Source organism: Folsomia candida, unplaced genomic scaffold (genome assembly GCF_002217175.1).
Source record: "Folsomia candida strain VU population unplaced genomic scaffold, ASM221717v1 Fcan01_Sc003, whole genome shotgun sequence".
NCBI classification, from domain to species: domain Eukaryota; kingdom Metazoa; phylum Arthropoda; class Collembola; order Entomobryomorpha; family Isotomidae; genus Folsomia; species Folsomia candida.
The window spans coordinates 6,403,578-6,421,465 of record NW_019091195.1 but is presented as its reverse complement, the minus strand read 5'-3'; the positions used below and the strand labels follow the sequence as shown (position 1 = coordinate 6,421,465).

The 17,888-nt window shown below is 36.2% G+C and overlaps 1 protein-coding gene across 1 annotated transcript; it reads left to right on the top strand.

Annotated features, from left to right (window-relative positions):
• The first annotated feature begins 162 nt into the window (after positions 1-162).
• On the top strand, positions 163-17,807 carry LOC110846881 (pyrokinin-1 receptor). Its single transcript, XM_022093720.2, has 10 exons — positions 163-583; positions 642-844; positions 960-1,618; positions 4,010-4,656; positions 4,846-4,938; positions 5,022-5,140; positions 5,977-6,247; positions 14,195-14,246; positions 14,353-14,433; positions 14,545-17,807. Exons 4-10 carry the CDS (start codon positions 4,071-4,073, stop codon positions 14,687-14,689), a joined length of 1,347 nt encoding a protein of 448 aa, XP_021949412.1. The 5' UTR covers positions 163-583; positions 642-844; positions 960-1,618; positions 4,010-4,070; the 3' UTR covers positions 14,690-17,807.
• The last annotated feature ends 81 nt before the right edge of the window (positions 17,808-17,888 follow it).

The following is a 17,888-nucleotide window of genomic DNA, read 5'->3' as shown; positions in this document are numbered from 1 at the left end:
CCCATTATTAAATTGTGCTGTGCTCGTGAGTTTTCTTTCTCCGGGCTTTGGATATGGTGGCTGAAAGTCTCATTCGCTTTGGTGGTCGTTGTTCGTGTGCACTGCTGCCCACTTTCTAATAAAGTTCAGCTTGAGACTTTCTGTTCGTAGTCTGTCCTCACTTGTTCACCAGCCAACCCACACTTTTTCGAGCTCCCAAGTACATTCTCACATCGACATTCCAGTTTTACTTCGTCCTTTGCAGTTCCATCAGCAAGCAACAACCCCAAAAATCATACTCGTCACTTCATCTGAAGAAAAAAGCCATTCAGGCAACATTGCGTTACAAACCATAGCTAATTGTGTCTTTCATTAGAGTCGACCACCATATTGATAATTTTCTTTGTGCAGAATTTGTGCAGAACATAAAACTCTCATGAAAGTCTAAGAACTACTTTTCATCATCAATCTTAACCAAATTAATGCATAGGTTTGCGAAAACAAAACAGCCACAAGTACAACAAAAAATTAAGTACAGTATTGTCATTATCTCGTGAATAAGTAATTAGTGAGCCAGTTAACTTGTCGGTTATCATCACATGGTGTAAGCAAATACATGTACGAGTGTATGGTTGAACGCTTTGTCAGTATTAATTTATTAGGACGAGCCGAGACAAGACAACCCCATCGTACAAATCCAGCATGAGACAAGACGGTTATTGTATCTCCCTGTGAGAGCAGTCACGTCAGTAAATCTTCCATTGTTAGCATTAATTTGCTATCCATACAACAGTTTGGGTGCTAACCAAAGAGCATTCGAAGAGTGTACAACCTTGACACTGATGGATTTCTCGATCTAGATCTGGTATTTAGAATCTCACAAACATACACACATGGACTCATATTGTGCTATTCATGTGCTATTCATGTAGTTATATTAGCTAGGTCAAGTAACTTCATTGTGATTTTCTTGCTTTCAGCTCCTTGAAGCTTTTGTCATGTTGTCACTACTGCGGTCCATTTCATCTCTGGACAAGTTTGGTGCTAGTCGTGCCACATTGTTGTAAGGAACTGGTCATAATTTCTCTCCTCCTACGAGCTAACGTGTGCACGTCAATTAATCTCCGTCTTCCCAACGTATCTCAGTGATAGAAAGTATAATTCACCCAAGAGTGATACCAAGACCAAGTTTTTGTCCGTGTCACTCATGAGAACCAAAATTGGCATTGTTTGTTACTGTCTATAACTCAAACTATTCAAAATCCACCTCAAAGAAATTGTAATTCTAAAAAAGTGAAACGTGACACTTTATCCCAAGCTTAGTTGCCTCCCGAGACTAATGAGGCAACATGAGATGACGAACCAAGGAATAATCTCTTCCTTGCAACTCTAGTATTGGTTTTGACAACAAGAAGACTAAATTGACAGACACGTGTACCATTAAATACCAATAAAAAATAATAACGCTGAATTATTGTACGGATCAATCTACTAGTCAAACTTTCTTTTCAATTTCCGTTAACGTGAAGTTGCTCTGCATCTCTTGGTTGTTATCATTTCCGAGATTCAATTACAAGTTCTAAAGAGAAAAAGTTATTTGAGACGTTTATTTGCTAAACGAAGCAAAACTTTCACTCTGGTAAGTTCAATTTGTTTTTATTTGTATATTCAAAACCATATTCATTCAAATCATGAAATCTATTGTGTGATTATTCCTATTATACACGATCTTGGATTATTCAATCAACCACTAGCCGAGTAATAACAACAACAATATGTCAATTTATTTAAAATTTGGATTTTAAAAGTTCTAAATAAAATTCAAGCGACATGTCATGCATATTGTTATATGATATCATAAACCAATCACAATTCTCAGGTTGCCCTTTCTGAAATATGTTGTCGAGAAACATCCATGTATTACATTCTTTTCAGAATAATAAAGCACACCAGGGCACTGGTGTGGTGTCGTTATTATTGACGTCAACATACTTGTACTACAATACATTTACAATTTGAGCGTATTTAAGATGTATTTCGAACGTTTTTCCATCAGCAAAAATTAATTCCATTTATCAATTTCTGGTTATTCCTACTGTCCTTTTATTCCTTAATTTAACTGAAATGCACACAGTGCATACTGCGCATAGTGGTTATTCCACAGGATTATTGTCCTGGGTCTCTATTCTACATGATTGAGTGATGATTTTGAATTAGATTATTTTTTGCAATATATGTTTGTGTACATATGTATGTATCACATTCTCGTAAATGCATGTTTTAAACTTGACGCCCTCGTCGTAATCATAGCCGATATTTAATGCGCCTAATGGACTAAATAGTAAAGCTCTGATAAAGTGAATATCTAGCTATGCACATTAATATAATTTTGGACTTATCGATCACATTCTCTCGAGTTGCACACTAGCAAGCAGCAATTGTTCAAAACATCATCTGCACTTGGGATTAAGCACACACATTTTTTCGATATTGCTACCCCGCGTGAGCTGAATGAAGGAGCTAATGATCCTATTTCCAGCTCAACACTTTTATACGGGTTTGCAAATTGGCGTCTACTAAATATTTTTTATGAGTTAGTCCACAACTGTGCCGTTTTGCTACATTTCTAATACGTATGTAATGCTGGTGAAGGTGAATGAAATAACACAGAGGGTGCACAGCCGCCGAGTGAGCTACACAAACGACATGGACGCATTAGTTCAAATTTGCAATTTCACTTCATTGCTAAGATTACGTGGAGCTTGCGAGTGCTTTTTGGTTGTTAGCGTTAGACCGTGTTCACTCGGCTGGCTTCAGGTGGAGGTAAATCTGAGGAAATTTATTGATGAAAACAGGCGGTAATGATTATCGTCCTGTTTAATATTTTAATGTTGCCTTCAGCATTATCGAGCATTATTATAAGCTCTGTTCTGAATCTCTAACGACAGGTTTGGCTAAAGCACAGAGACAGCAAGAGAGCAGTCTTTATGATTACCATTCACTCTCAAAATCACAACTTAAGAACGACCACTTTACGGTTCGCTCAAAATAACGATGGTGGTTGCTCAGTCATTACCACTTACCACCAGCCAAAGGCAACTTTGAAGATGAGCTATTTGTTAAAAACAACTCCTCCGCAGATACATTTAGTATAGTGCGGAGAAGAATTTTAAATATGAATGATATTTATTTATGGTAGACATACGTGCGTCTTATTGAATTCGAAAGAACATATTTGTCAATTGAAAATATTTACCTCGCTTCTATCATGTGTGCATTTTCTTGTGTCATATATGTTTACGATCTTGATCGATAGAACACTGTTTTTTAAAGTTTGACAGTTTTGATAATTAACGGTTTCAGCTAATCATGATTTTTTTGTGAATGGTCTATGCAGAAACGTGTAGATGATACATGTTACATATTATGTAGCTACACATACGTTCATAGGTACTTATGCTTCAGAAGTAAAAATATTACTTACTTAAGTGCACATGCACGATAAGTTCGTCTGTAGTTGGCATATTTCAAGGATTCAAATATTTTTTGGTAATTTTGATTGTAAATTCATAATCAAATCAAACGAAGGTTATATACCCATAGTGTCCCCTAATAGGGCAATGTTGTACCCTAGAAATCCTGTGATCATGAATGTGCGTACAAATATAGGAAAATGCATCAAGTACTTCTTGAATTGATAAACTACTTATCACGTCACGTCGTCAAATCATTACTTTAAAGCATTTTATTGATTTGCTTGGTAAAATGTAGAGCAGAAAAGTACGAGATCGCATATACAATCACGCTGCCTAAGAATTTTTACAGCATCATTCGGGTTTGTACTTTTCAAATGAAGCGAGACTGACAATTTTACCATTACTTAATTACATGCACATTAGTACATATATGCATACGTACACATGTACAATGCACGAATTGAATTATTATTATCACGTAACGATTGCACAACTCTCTTGTATAACCAATGATCGGCATTGTTTGAAAAAAAATTGTGTTTCATAATTTGCAGGGTCGCCGTCATTGAAGAAGTAGCAAAAAAATAAATCTAACGGTCCATTAGAACATCCGACATGCAAGCTTCTCCTGAATCTGACAGGGGAAACAACAACTCAACCTCCGTGGACATCGGAACAATGATATTTTTCGGGGATCGGAGTCCTAATACGACCAGTGTTTTCGCCGTAACTCATTCAACCTTGATAGATTCAGAAAACGGGGACGACTCTTTCAGCAGGGAAAGCAACAGTTTTGACTCCTTGTCCAACTTTCCCCAAGTGGCGACGTCAATAGCGACATTATTCGTGGAACATGAGCCTGGTGGTGGACAACTGCTGCAGATGAATGGAAGTATCGATATAGGATTGAATCTGGGGCCAATGGGAGACTTGGTGGAAAGTGCGAATGACACGGGCGACATTGCATACGTCTGGCCCATCCGCGACCCTCTGTACATCCTCATCCCCATCACAGTGATTTATGTGATCATTCTGGTGCTCGGCCTCTGCGGCAACATCGTAACTTGTATTGTAATAATAAGATCTCGATACCTTCATACCACAACAAACTACTACTTGTTCAGCCTCGCCATTTCCGACCTCCTCCTCCTCCTGGCTGGCTTACCTGCCGAAATGCACTCGATCTGGTGGAGGTATCCATGTGAGTAGTACATTCAATGTCAACCGTCAAGGCTTTATCTGGGACAAGCTGTTTTATATTCCATTCAATTCCCTCCCACACGTTTTATGGCCAAGAAAGCACACTTTTTTTATTCCCACAGATTGTACTGGGAAGAAAGATTCAATTCAATTTATTTCCATGAACAAAATTTATATCTTGATGTTGCAGATGTGTTTGGGGAAGTCTTCTGCATTGGCCGTGGTCTTGCTGCCGAAACCTCGTCGAACGCCACGGTGCTGACCATTACCGCTTTCACCGTAGGTAATAGAGGATTGCATATATTGCACATTTATTTATATTGTGTATGCGTACAAAATATATTGACTTACTGAAAACAATTGTAGAGCGTTACTTAGCCATATGCCGCCCTTTTATGATCCAAAAGTGGCAGAACAAGCTTTCACGGGTGGTCCGTCAGATACTAGTCATCTGGGTCATTTCCGTCGCCTTCGCAATTCCCCAGGTTAGTTTTAAATTAAATGCAAACCCTTAAAGTAATACGTAAAAGTCTACCCGTATTGAGTGTTCAGTGTTCATGATGTGTGAAAACCAGTGGAGGAGTAAATCTCTCATGTGTTGCATTTGACATCATGACTCGAGCAGTGTAGGTGCTGCTTTCTCCATGTGTACATAATATATGTAGAACAAAAATATATGTACGCACTTTAGCTAACGGATGCTCGTCATATTATTTGAGGAAGCAGACTTGGTTTACTAGATCGGATATAGTTCCAAATTGCTTAAATTAATTTTTGTACATTTAGCCAATGAGAAAAGTGGAAATTTCATCTCGTTATATATTTATACGCCATGTTTAACTTTCACCTTTTCATGCATCAGGTTGTTTGTAGAACTGGCAAGGATCCAAGTACGACGATGAACAGTTCTTCTACTTGCATCGTCTATGGACCTTTGCCTTCTTTTGCTTACAACGGTATTAACCAACTAGATTTTGTATTCAGGGTGGTAGCAAAGAAGAACAGAACAATGCTTACTAAATGCTCAGAGGCTCAAAAGGAAATTATATTATCCGCGTCTGCTGAACATTAATTTGTTGTGTAATCCTTGAGTGAAAGTTTTTGTAAACAAACTCGTCCCAAGGGATCGCAGTCAGTCAGCCAGCCAGTCATTCAGCCGCCTAATAAAACGATTTGTTTACATAATACGTACAATGAGCATCTACTTGAAGTTGCGATAAGTACTTGTAAATAGGACAATGGTTTAATCGTAAATTTTATGGCAACATCATAACCATAAACTAATAGAGTAATTATTTTGTTTTGCGTCTCATTTACTCAGGCTTTACAGTTCGGACTGGATAACATTATGGTTGGACCAAATCAAACGGCGGTGACCTGCGGTGTGAAGAAAGTTTTGATTGAACACTCCTTTGAAATCGCCACGTTCGTCTTCTTCGTCGCCCCAATGATTCTCATTACCGGACTTTACTGCATGATTGGGTTCACTCTGCGAAATGCGAGCAGAGTCAAAGAAAGCAAACTGAGGCTCCGAAAATCCTTGAGTGGTCACAAGAGAGAAGTCGGTCAACAGAGGGTTCTGAAAATGTTGGGTATGAGTTATAATCAATTTCTAGAATTCCTACGCATAACTAGCATCGTTTGTGAAATGCCGAGTTTGGATGCTTCCTGTGGATACATTTACAACGGCCTATCTAAATTGTCTCATCTTGATCTGGATGATTATGTAGATATTTACATTTGGATTATTTTGCAAGAACTAGCAAAAGATTAGCCAACTACATTCTATTTAAATAAATGGCCCAAAGTTTGAAATAATTAGGAGCGTTGTTTGTTAAAACATTTCATTATTGCAAATTGAGATACTTAAGGCTTAAATTGCATCATGGTTTCGTTCCTGGTTAAGCTATAGCTGATATAATGTCATTGATTTAGAGAAGTCGCCACTCATTTCGGTCTTCTTCGTTAGTCTGGAAGCTTTCACCAAATATTTGGTTTTCTTTACTTAATTGGAGCAAGTCATTCTAAATAAATACTGGTTCTCAGCCATCTATTTATATCGCAACACTGTTAACATCCTGTTGCGTTTTGTTTTCATTACTTTACATTTCATTACATTATACTTAACTAAATACGCAGAATTTGTGTAATACTTACAGCGCTTGTAATGTTGTCCAATTCTCCCAGAAAAAAATAATTCCTTGGCATCTTAGTTTTATAAATATAGTGTTTAATATTGAGATGCGTAATTTACGTAGATATTTCCTCGAAGTACTTACAGATCAGTATATAAGTGACATTTTCTTCTGCAAATTTTTGTTACATATTCCAAGTCCTGAGCCAGGAAATAAAAAAAACATTATCTTGCAATGAATTTATGTGTTGTATAATGCACAATGTTTCAAATGGGAAACAACGGAAATTAAAAGATGGAATACTTTAGCTGGTAGCTAATTTAAGAATCTGAACAAATTATTTAGACAACCATAAAACTAACTTGCATACGTAATTCATAAAATGCACAATCTTAATTGTTGTTCTGATTGATAAGTTAAACATCAGCGTAATAAATGTCTAGATGAAATTCAGACGAGGATAGGATGAAAACCAATGCTTAAGTAGTAACACATAACACGTTTGCGAATGTATGTATGCACATAGGAAAATCAGGTTTTGAAATTCAGTTTATAAATGTTTTACATTACTCTGGAGTGGCCTTTCAAACCAGTGGAGATGAAAATTTTGTTAAATATTTTAACTGGAGACACACGGGTATAAATATTTGTTTTAAATGTGAACTTAACATTTGCAAATCTCACGTAAACCATTCAGTCATAAATACTAATGGAAACATGGTACACTTGAGTGAAAAGTCGATACTTGTATAATACGGAAATGCCATTACGTGTGAGATGGGATTGCATGCAATAACGTTAAAAACCTGTCTCAGAACCTTGAAGCACTGCAGAATAACTTGCAGCGCTATTACACATCATGCAACCCACGCAACACATTTGAATCAAATGCTTTGACGTGGTAGAGCTTTATCAATTGGCCTTACAACTTGTACTTACTTGCCTACTTTCCTCTCTGCTGAGGTGAATATTTGTTCCGAGTTTCCCAAAAAACAAGCTTTCTCCTGATGAACTAACTAATGCTCTTACAAATCATTATCACATGTCCATGGAATGTCAGCTTCATCAAATATAAGTACTGGCAAACCAAACTTTTGGACATTGAAACGAACGAAACTCTGGTCAACAAATTCGTCCAAACTTTATGTTTATGCACAACCAATTTCGTTTATGTATTGAGAAATTTTTGTTGCACGTGCATAAGTAACTCACGATGGTTGAATAACATCCGTCAGGATAAATCAAAGTTTTTTAATCAAATCATCCTATGATTTGATTTGGTGAAAAACCTATGATTAAACCAATACATATGTGAATATGTAAGGAAACTACTGCCCAGTTAAATAGACTACTACGAGTTAATTTGAGTCGATTTATTTGTGGACTTGTGAATTATTTTCCTTAATCGAATGAATTTATTCATTGAAGAAACTTTCTTCCTTCTTATTGTTAGTGGTAAACAGAGTGAAGTTGATCCTATTAAGCATTTTCATAGGAAACAGAGTATCAACTGATTTATCCGTTGTTGAATGAGTTTCTCTGGAACAGAAAATTGTTCTCACAATGTGAATAACAGATTTATCAAGTTGTTTGAATGAATTGACAACTTCAAAACCTTTGTAAACTTAAGAATCGAAAAAGGTTCGCTTTCAAGAAATATGTAAAACGAGGACATCCATAAATAATAGATTTCATCCGCTTGATACGTGAGTGATGTTCTGTGAATCAGATGGGTTTCTGGTGCGTGTCTGTCCAACATTTTACCATAAAACGAAAGATCTGCGTAATAATAAAGGACAAAGAAGTTTTTGTGCCTATTTTAGAAATGTTAATTAAACTCGTAGTAGTTGCATAGCATGGCGAACCACGTGTATGTATTTAAATAGTGGAAACATGCAGTATACATATTACACGATTCACTAGTTTTGTTTAATGATGATGCACGCGCGTGTACATTTAATGAGAGTCCTTCTTAACCGAGAAATTGACAAAGTTGGTGGCGATTCTGGTGAAAGGAAAGTTGCCTAAAACAAGTGAGACAAAAGTTTCTCCGCAATGAAACTGCTGTATAATAATAATTACGGAATTGAGGCAGAAATCATGTGAGAAGAAATGTAATTTGATGGCTGAATCCTCTGTACATACCTCTTCTCAAAGTTACACAACTCATTTTCTATTCCTTGCCAAAACAGACCCGGTAGACATACATATGTACATACGTGCATACCTATGTATTAGATGACTTAAAGCTTGAAGTCGTTTTCCAACTTTCTCTTCCCGTATAATCTTGTAATCCGATTTGAAAGTTGGAGAAAAACGTTCAATTAGGAATGACTGTGATGTCTAAAGCCAATTTATTTAGAACATTCAACTCACGACGTGCCTTAAGTTTGTCCTATTGTAAATTATATGCGAATCTGTTGTGTTCGTTGTTTCTTCATTTCGGTCTTTAAATCCTCTCACCTCTCGCCTTAGGGTTTGTTAATGGCGTTTCTTTCTACGACCTTTGCGAACTTTGATCTTTTTACCACAGACCACATCTCTAAAAGAGCAATTAATTCTCATGATTCGTACACCAGAGTAAGCATTAAATTTCCACGTTTCCATCTACAAGTTTTATAACCCATTGGTTGTGGTTGTTGGCGAGGCTGGATTTGAATTTGAGGCAGTTGAGGCTTTACTTTGGTATCCAATATATTTATTTCCAATCAGCAAATTCATTTGATTAAGTAACATTGATTAGACTATTTGTCAACCAATTTAAACCTTTACGTCGTCTTTACTCTGCTTCATCATAGATGATTTCATAAGAAATCTCATTATAAATCAAATTCAAATCCACAACTTTCTTTCGTTTCATCAGAAAATTAAGTACATTTTATGCAACATCTTGAACTCGTGTAATACCGAGTAATCCACTACGATTTGAAACAATCTAACAAAGAGCTTACTGGTGGAATTGTTAAGAAGGCTGATTCTCAGTAATTCAAATCGATGGATAAAAATGGCTTGTCCAAAGTGCTTCTAGTTGTAATACGTGTGCTTGACGCTGAAGTTGACAGATAATCCTAACGCATCAACTTGCTCGTTGTCCACCAGGAACGGTGACGTTTTTTCAGTGATCTGAGGAAGGCTGACTACACAATTGTTCAGAAAAACTTATCCACTCACTCCTTTCTTTAATCTTCTTCAAGAATCGATCAAGCTGGTCAAGCTGGTCTGCTGATGTAATGCTGGTCTGATTGAAGGGCATAAAAACTGCAGAATTTACTACCGCCATACGTACTGCATAGCACATAGTACTGGCATACATTTGTGTAACAAGCATTCTTGACTCGTACTTACTCAGACATAAAGTCAACAGCTCGCTACTAAAATACTTTGTTTTCGACAGCCAAGACAGATTAGGGTACACGTACTTGACATGCTTGCGTTGACATTTGTTTTGTTTTGTGGTTCCACTGCCAAGATACATGTCATAATATTCCTAACGATCCTAACGATCTCATAAATTAAGGATATTTTCACGTTTCTAGAAGTTGGATGCAAAAAATAATCCGGCGATGCTATGTATCATTTGGGTTTGGTACCAAGCTTATTTGACTCTTTGAGAAAACTTTATATTTCTTGCCGTATCTTTTAGTTCATACACAACTATTTGATTTTTGCAACATTGAATCAATGTCATATGCCATAATAGGTCAAATACATCCAAAGCAAGCATGCTGTTCACACATTGCGTATAAAAACTTACTTGCTCTAATCATTATACATATATGCTTCAATGCATAAAAGTGGAATTATGCTTGATAATGTGAATCTTTGGAATTTCCAATAAGAAACCGTACTCATGCTGTAAGCTCTTGGATTTCGTGATTGATCTGCTGTACTATATGCAGTATTCCATATTACTAATTTAGAGTACAGGCCCGGATAACTCCTTTTATGATAAAATTGATTTTGCAATTGGAAGATGGGGAATGGCGCAGCAAGTTATACGGGCAAAGAGATAGTGTCGCGAAAATTGTGCCCAGGAAAGGCGGATGTGTGACAAATGATGACAGGTTGTTAAGGCTAAAAGTGGAGGCCTGTCATAATTTGATACCCACCCAGCCTCACATCTACTTTTCCTCGGCGACTGACAGCTCCAGTTCGTCATCTACCTTGTTACTGGTCGAATGAGAAATTGAAAACTGTTTGCGACTGCCTCCCAACCTCTAATGCACCACATCTCCATTTAATTTCAACCAAGACTATCTGTGATGCGATGGTTGGTTGATAGATAATAATTCATTAGTACACATTTTCTTGGTCTTCCTTCTGCCTGTTTGCCTGCTTACATACAAATAAGTAAGTAGCTTCCCAACAATGGAGAATGCATATTAAATTTCGTAATGAGGAGAGTTGAATAAATTAGCTGGATACTTTTTTCATCTTTGATGCTAGATTGGACGAACTTTCCTTGTAAGCAAAATGAGGTTGGTTTTTGTATGAAAAGCAGTTTAGGTAATATAACGAGTTTTGGTGCATCATTAAGCGTATCCAGTAAAACTTTTACCACCGTCATCAAACTTGGGCGTTTTCAGCCTCCTCCTGTAATTTGTTCCGGGTTATGAATAATTCACAGAGTTATTATCGTTGGTTGTATAAAATGAAACATGGATTAAAATAGATGATTTGGAAACAACTTTCTGGCTGGAATCAATCTGAAGGTGGTTGACAACATTTTGACGCGTAGGTTACTGCTTTCACCATTTTGTAACCATGTAATTGTGCGCAATGAGGTTTGTAAATCACCCACTCAAACTTTGGTGCCTGTTTATCCCATCTTGAGTAAATCATAATGTTGGTTTTAAATGTGGTTGAACGCAATACTCTGTGCATAAGTTTTGTTTGTAAAGTTTAAAAATAAGTGATTGCGTTGTAGCTCATGTAATCTAAAACGTAATTTTTAGCCTTAATCAGGCTTATGGAAATGTACGTCCCTACGTCCTCCCAATTTTGACCAGGGCCAAGGTGGTCCTTTAAAATTGGTTCCAAAAAGCTGAAAATTTATGTGCTGGATTAGTGGGAAAATTGATGACAAGTATGAATATTATCTCGTGCATTTGGTAATAATAGTTTTGTAATTTCATCACCTGGCGAAAATTTGGAATAAGAATCTGCCTCTGGCTCGGGCTAAACGAAGTCTGCACTGTAGGTTTCTTATAAAATAATTAAATTTTGCCTACGCATTTAAAACTTTATTCCACGTGTAATCTGTTGTATAATTTAAGATGGGAAACAAGTACGTCATTTTCTGTGTTATATAAACTAAGCAATTCACAAAGTTTGTCATTTCTGAAGTTCAAGTATCGTTGAAAACTACGACGAGATTTTAGCAATTTTATACGAAGGATTGAATTTATTTAATAACAAAAATTGCTTTTAAATTAGTATTGCAAGTTTGTCCCATCTTCACCAATTTCTATACAGAGATCAGACAAAATTGATTTTGAATGAGGTAGTCTTAAATCATTTTTGACGTGTGACCACCCCGCTCTGCGACTTATCTCATGTTAGAAGAAAGGACTTGATATCTGCTCGAAACATGCTTTGACAGTATGTCACACTCGCCTTTTGTAGACGAAAAGGAACGCAGAGTTGACAGTCCAATTCAGAGAAAGTTATATGGCGGAACAATTTCAGATAACCACTGCTTGGAAACTATAGCTCATGGTAAAAATGTGGAAATTATGGGTTTATGGAAATATAAGTACTTGACAAATTCTTACCATGCTCAATGACAATCATATATCATCGAGTAAAAAGCCGAGAAAAGGAAAAGGAGTGTCTCAATTCAAGGATTTGTGAATGAGATATTTTACGCCGTCAATCTCCACCCCAAAATGTCGTTCAGCAGTCTCAGTTTTGTGGGTTATTTAGGATTCTCAGCAAACGAGAGTTTCTCGTGATAATGATTTCTTGTCCTTTCGACCAAAAAGTAACGAGTATGTAGGAGCAGCAGTGACCCATAATCAATCCTACTGCTCCTATGCTGTTCTGCTTCACTTTCCCTTTGGCAACCTTGTAACTCGTTCAATCAGGGCTGGTTATTGATGAGATGTAGTCAGGTGCTCGGATCATTAGTTAGAGAAACACTTCATATTATTAATCCCAATGTCACGCGACCTCTACACACGAGAGAAATTCAATGCATTCAACTTTCTCCTTGACCAGAGTAGTTCATTGGGTGTCAAAAAAAACATATGAATAATTTCATGGGGTTGGTTGTGATAGACAGAAAAAATCTAAAACATGATGGGTTGAGGCAGGTAATATAATTAGAAGATATTGAAAACTTTTGTTGATCCCTGATGTAGCATTTTGAGGATGGGTAACCGTGTCATGCATGCACTTATCAAACCGTTATTGTTGATCAGGTGAAGAATTGCATTCCTTCCCATTGGAATTGGAGTAACAAATTCGAGAGTTATGCAAACTGTAGTTGTAATTTAATTTTCAGTGAAATCCTGTCCTTCCTGGTAAAGTCATGTCTCTTAATTAAGATCCTCTCGAGGGATTCAGATGAAATTGGAGAAAGTCTCAACGGGGAATTAATTTGTTTTATATGGGGATCGTAATGCATGATAAATGAGGTTATACGATTACGATTTGTATGCAAACATGAATTGATTGCCAGCATATAAATCAATAAGTTCTTCACGTAAATTAATCTGCTTACAGTGCGAGTCTTTCACATGTATATCTCCGATTTTGATGGGTTCTATTTTATCCAACAAAAAATAAGCCGACCCATTTTTCACATACTTATTAATGTGTTCTAATTTGAGCTCTTAGCAGAATTATAAAACTGGGTTTCAGCTAAAACCTTAGATTTTAAAAAAGCTAAAACTTTTCGAATTTAGGCCATGTAATTTAAAACTTGCTAGATTTTTCAAAAATGCATGGAAAAATGATGCGCACGTGAAAACCTTGCATTGTTAGTATGCAAAATTAAATTAAACTTACAATTAGTCCTTAATATAGCCAGCCAAAATTAAAAAACTTTGCCAATATGCTTTTGTTTTGTAAAATTGCACATCTTTTGAAGTCGATGTCTGAGATATTTTTGATAAGTGAAAAGTAGAAAATCGTAGAGTTCCTAACTTTAGCTACCTTAAACTAATATCATACAAGCCTCAATTTAATTCCTTATATAACCCAATGTCATTAGACTTTTAAATTGGTTTCATGAAATATGTATCTCCTTTAGGGAGATGTCCCCATTATAAATTAAGATACTATTAGTACTGGAACTAATTATGTAATATGTATAGTTATACTCATTTACTTGTTCGTCTAATGAGGACAATAGACGTTTAAAAAGAGACATTTAAAATGAGATGAGTTATGTAATTTCAGTGGCTGTGGTGTGCGCATTCTTTATATGCTGGTGTCCCTTTCATCTGCAGAGGTTATAATAATTATTATATAATTATATTGTATATTTATTATATCATAATTATAATTATGTACATATATAATTACATATTATTAATTTATAATTATTTCATCTAAAGACTTTTTGCCATCTGGGGAACCAAATATTTGGAGCAAAGTGAAATGATGAGGACAGCCTACCACGTCCTGACGTACATCAGGTAATCTATCTATTCGAAAAATTAAACAAATATAAAAAATAAATGAATTCATAAAGGACGACTCACTTTGAGATGGTGATATTCGAAATAACGGGTTTTAATATTTTTCAGTGGGGTGCTCTACTACGTGTCCACGTGTATCAACGCCATCCTCTATAATTTATTCTCATTGAAGTTTCGACATGCATTTCAGGCATGTTTTTCTTGTACTCATACCCATGAGAATTATAATAGCAAGGTGTTACAGCATGTTTGATAAATTTTTTACAGTTTTTTCCAGTTTTATTAGCATTTGCAGATTGTTTGCTTTAGAAAATCACTAAAAAATTGTACATTTTATTAATCAATGTACGAAAATTATTGCATGTAAAGAGCTCGACGTGTACATACAAAGGCAGAACGGTATTATTAGCTTAGTAGTAATTCGATGTTGTATTTATATCAAAAGATTAGTACAGTTGGGAAAGTGGGCGAATTATTGAAAGTTGCAAATTGTATCAGATAAGCATTAAGTGTTATCTGGAAAACTGTTCACTTCGTGAGGTTTTGGAGAAGTGTAATTAATTTGAATACTTTACAACGACAACTTTCATTCATGATGTAACCAGCATAAATTGCAGTAAGTTTTGCTATTTGGCATTTTTCTCTCAATGTCGTGTGATAAATGTTTTAAATTACGATTCCTGTTCCAGTGATATTTATAATTATTGTGGTTTACCGAACGTTTTGATGGCTGTTATAATAAATCGTATGTGACATGAACCGAGCACAGCACAGTATATATCAGCATGCCCAGCAGAACACATAACTAACCTGCATCATTAAATTCCTAATTGAAAAATATCAACCTCATCCTCAATATTTCTGATTCACATGTACATTCATAACGGAAAAGACCCATGATGTCCTGCTTGAATATTTTAAATCGTTGTATTTTAATGTCCTCTGCATGAAATTACTATAAAAATTTCCTGGAGACCCCTATGTGTACATATTTCTTTATTAGCAATAGACTTTTCTACACATTGTTATCAGACATTCGCATACGCATTTTCGGTGGGGTGAGTAGAGACAAATATATTAACTGTTTCACTTGTTCTTGCATAGAATTTCCCAATTTTCACACTTCAAGAGAGTACTTAATTGAGCAAATACACAGCGAACATGTAACACATACATACTTCCCACTTCCGCCCAAATCTGAACGACATTTTCATTTAAATGTTTGATTCCTGACAGAAAATACATTAAACCCAGAGCAGCAGAGTAATTATTGCACATTCCAAATGATGTGTAGGCCTGTTGAGAGAACTGATGAATTATTAGCTAGCAATTAGAATGGCTTGATTAAATTGGAGCCGTCCTTTCGACACAGGACGTGTTCCCACCACTTGAGTTGAGTTGAGTGTGCTTTAGAAAACTCTTGCACAAAACACGCCTGATGTTGCGGAATGAATTCCTCCTGGACTGGATTTTTCTGCCTGCTCACATTCTTACAGTATTTGAACCAAATGACAGGTCAGTTTAATTGTGAAATGACGTTTATATGATCTTTCTATGTTTGCGCGAAATCGATCTGGATTGGCTTTTATGTTGGCTATCGACTGTCAAAAATTTCGCTTTCTCTTCTTCCTTGTATGTTCCAACTGAAAATTTACTCTCTCTTTCTCTTACTCTTGCCAATTGATGTGAATGCTGTTGTATGTTGGTCTTGTCAGAGTTGTTGTATCGTGTGTATAGTGTTACAATGTTGTAGGATACGTGCTGTGAGACTTGTTCGTTCGTTGTGTTGCATATTTGTGATAATCTGGTTCGTCATGCACACATAAACTGTATTACTAATGTATTTTAGACCCGTGCAATACTGTAAGTTTGTCAATGCTGTTATGACTGACTTTATAGCAACTGAGATGATGATAATTACACAACAATTCATCACCGACTTTATTCAGAGCTGAAAAAGTTCTGAACGTCCTACACGCAGCTTTCTTTATTTAGACTTTTGTCTAACCTGTCTATGTTATGAGTACTAACTCGATTGTGTCATTTCTCCCCATTTCCACTTTTCCCCACTCATGATGACGATTGACGCAGGGTTGTTTTATTCTTACGATTAATTTACTTGTGCAACAGGACAGCGTGAACAAATGCTGTGGGGATCAGCAGCACCAGAGGAAAGGACGCCCTGAGATATTGATAACCATAAACCAGCGGAGTGTCTCCCACTCATCCCGCTCCCAGAATAACATGGTGCTCACGGAGGTGACAACATTATCCAATCTTACTGGAAACTTTGTTCAGCCGATCCATCACCCGCACAATCCTTCGCATCACCATCATCATCTTTCATTCAATCCAACGACGCTTACGAAGCATCATGAATTGGCTGGCGAAGATGAAATTGTCCAGGTTTAGCCTGGAATTTTCTAGAGTAGGGAAATGTATGCAAGTATTTTCTGTATATAGGAACGATCGGATTTATTTATGTAAGTAGGGCGTCAGTCAGCAGAAGAATTAGGCTTAATGGAAACCATTACGAAACTATGTAACTCTGTGTAAAATGTGAAATTACAGCGTAAATGCTTCATGCAAAAGTGTCTCATCTACTAATGAAAAACTGTATTTTCTGTCTCAACTCCATTTATCTCTTGCTTGATGTTGCTCAGATTTAACAATTCATTCTCATTTACTATAAAACAAACTGAGCGAATTAAAAAATATATATATTTTGTTATATGTACAAGATAAGATAATGTGCTTGGAGATATTTTGGTCTTTATTACCCCATCAAACCAACCACAAAAAACAAAGCAAGAAATGCTATGTTGTGTATATTAATTATCTTACAAGTTTTCTACTTAAGCGTTAGTCAGTAGGACCGTACGTAGTACATACGCCAGAAGCACAAAAGAAAGTCGTGTGCCAATGCATCCATGTGGAAATTCTTACGACTTTTATTCGTATTATAACTATTACGACTTTCTTGATTCTATTACAATTAGTTCTACGAATTCTATTATGGTGATATTCTCCCTATTTCGAGACTCCCATTCCTATGTCCAAATGAAACTGTAATTAATTATTACTGATTTATGGTTCATACCTCCATGCTTCCATTCTACGATTTCCCCGTACAATGCACGTTATGTAGGTTTCTTACATAAGGGAAAGTTTGTATGTAACTCTTGCTAGGATGGGCGTTAAGGCAAGTATTCCAAGCGAAAGTTGAGTATATGTATGTACCTTATAAATTTATGTCAATTAAGAGATTGGTCTCCGTTATGAATCTTTGTAGAACTTGAGACGATTTCAATGTGGGACACGAGGTTCTCTCCAACCTTCAAGTTTCTAATAAACTCTAACCTTTATCATCATGTCTCATGGTTTTCTTCCTTGTCCATATCGCCCAGCATTGGTGTCAAGGAAAGGAAGATCTTAATCTTCAGGAAGAAGGA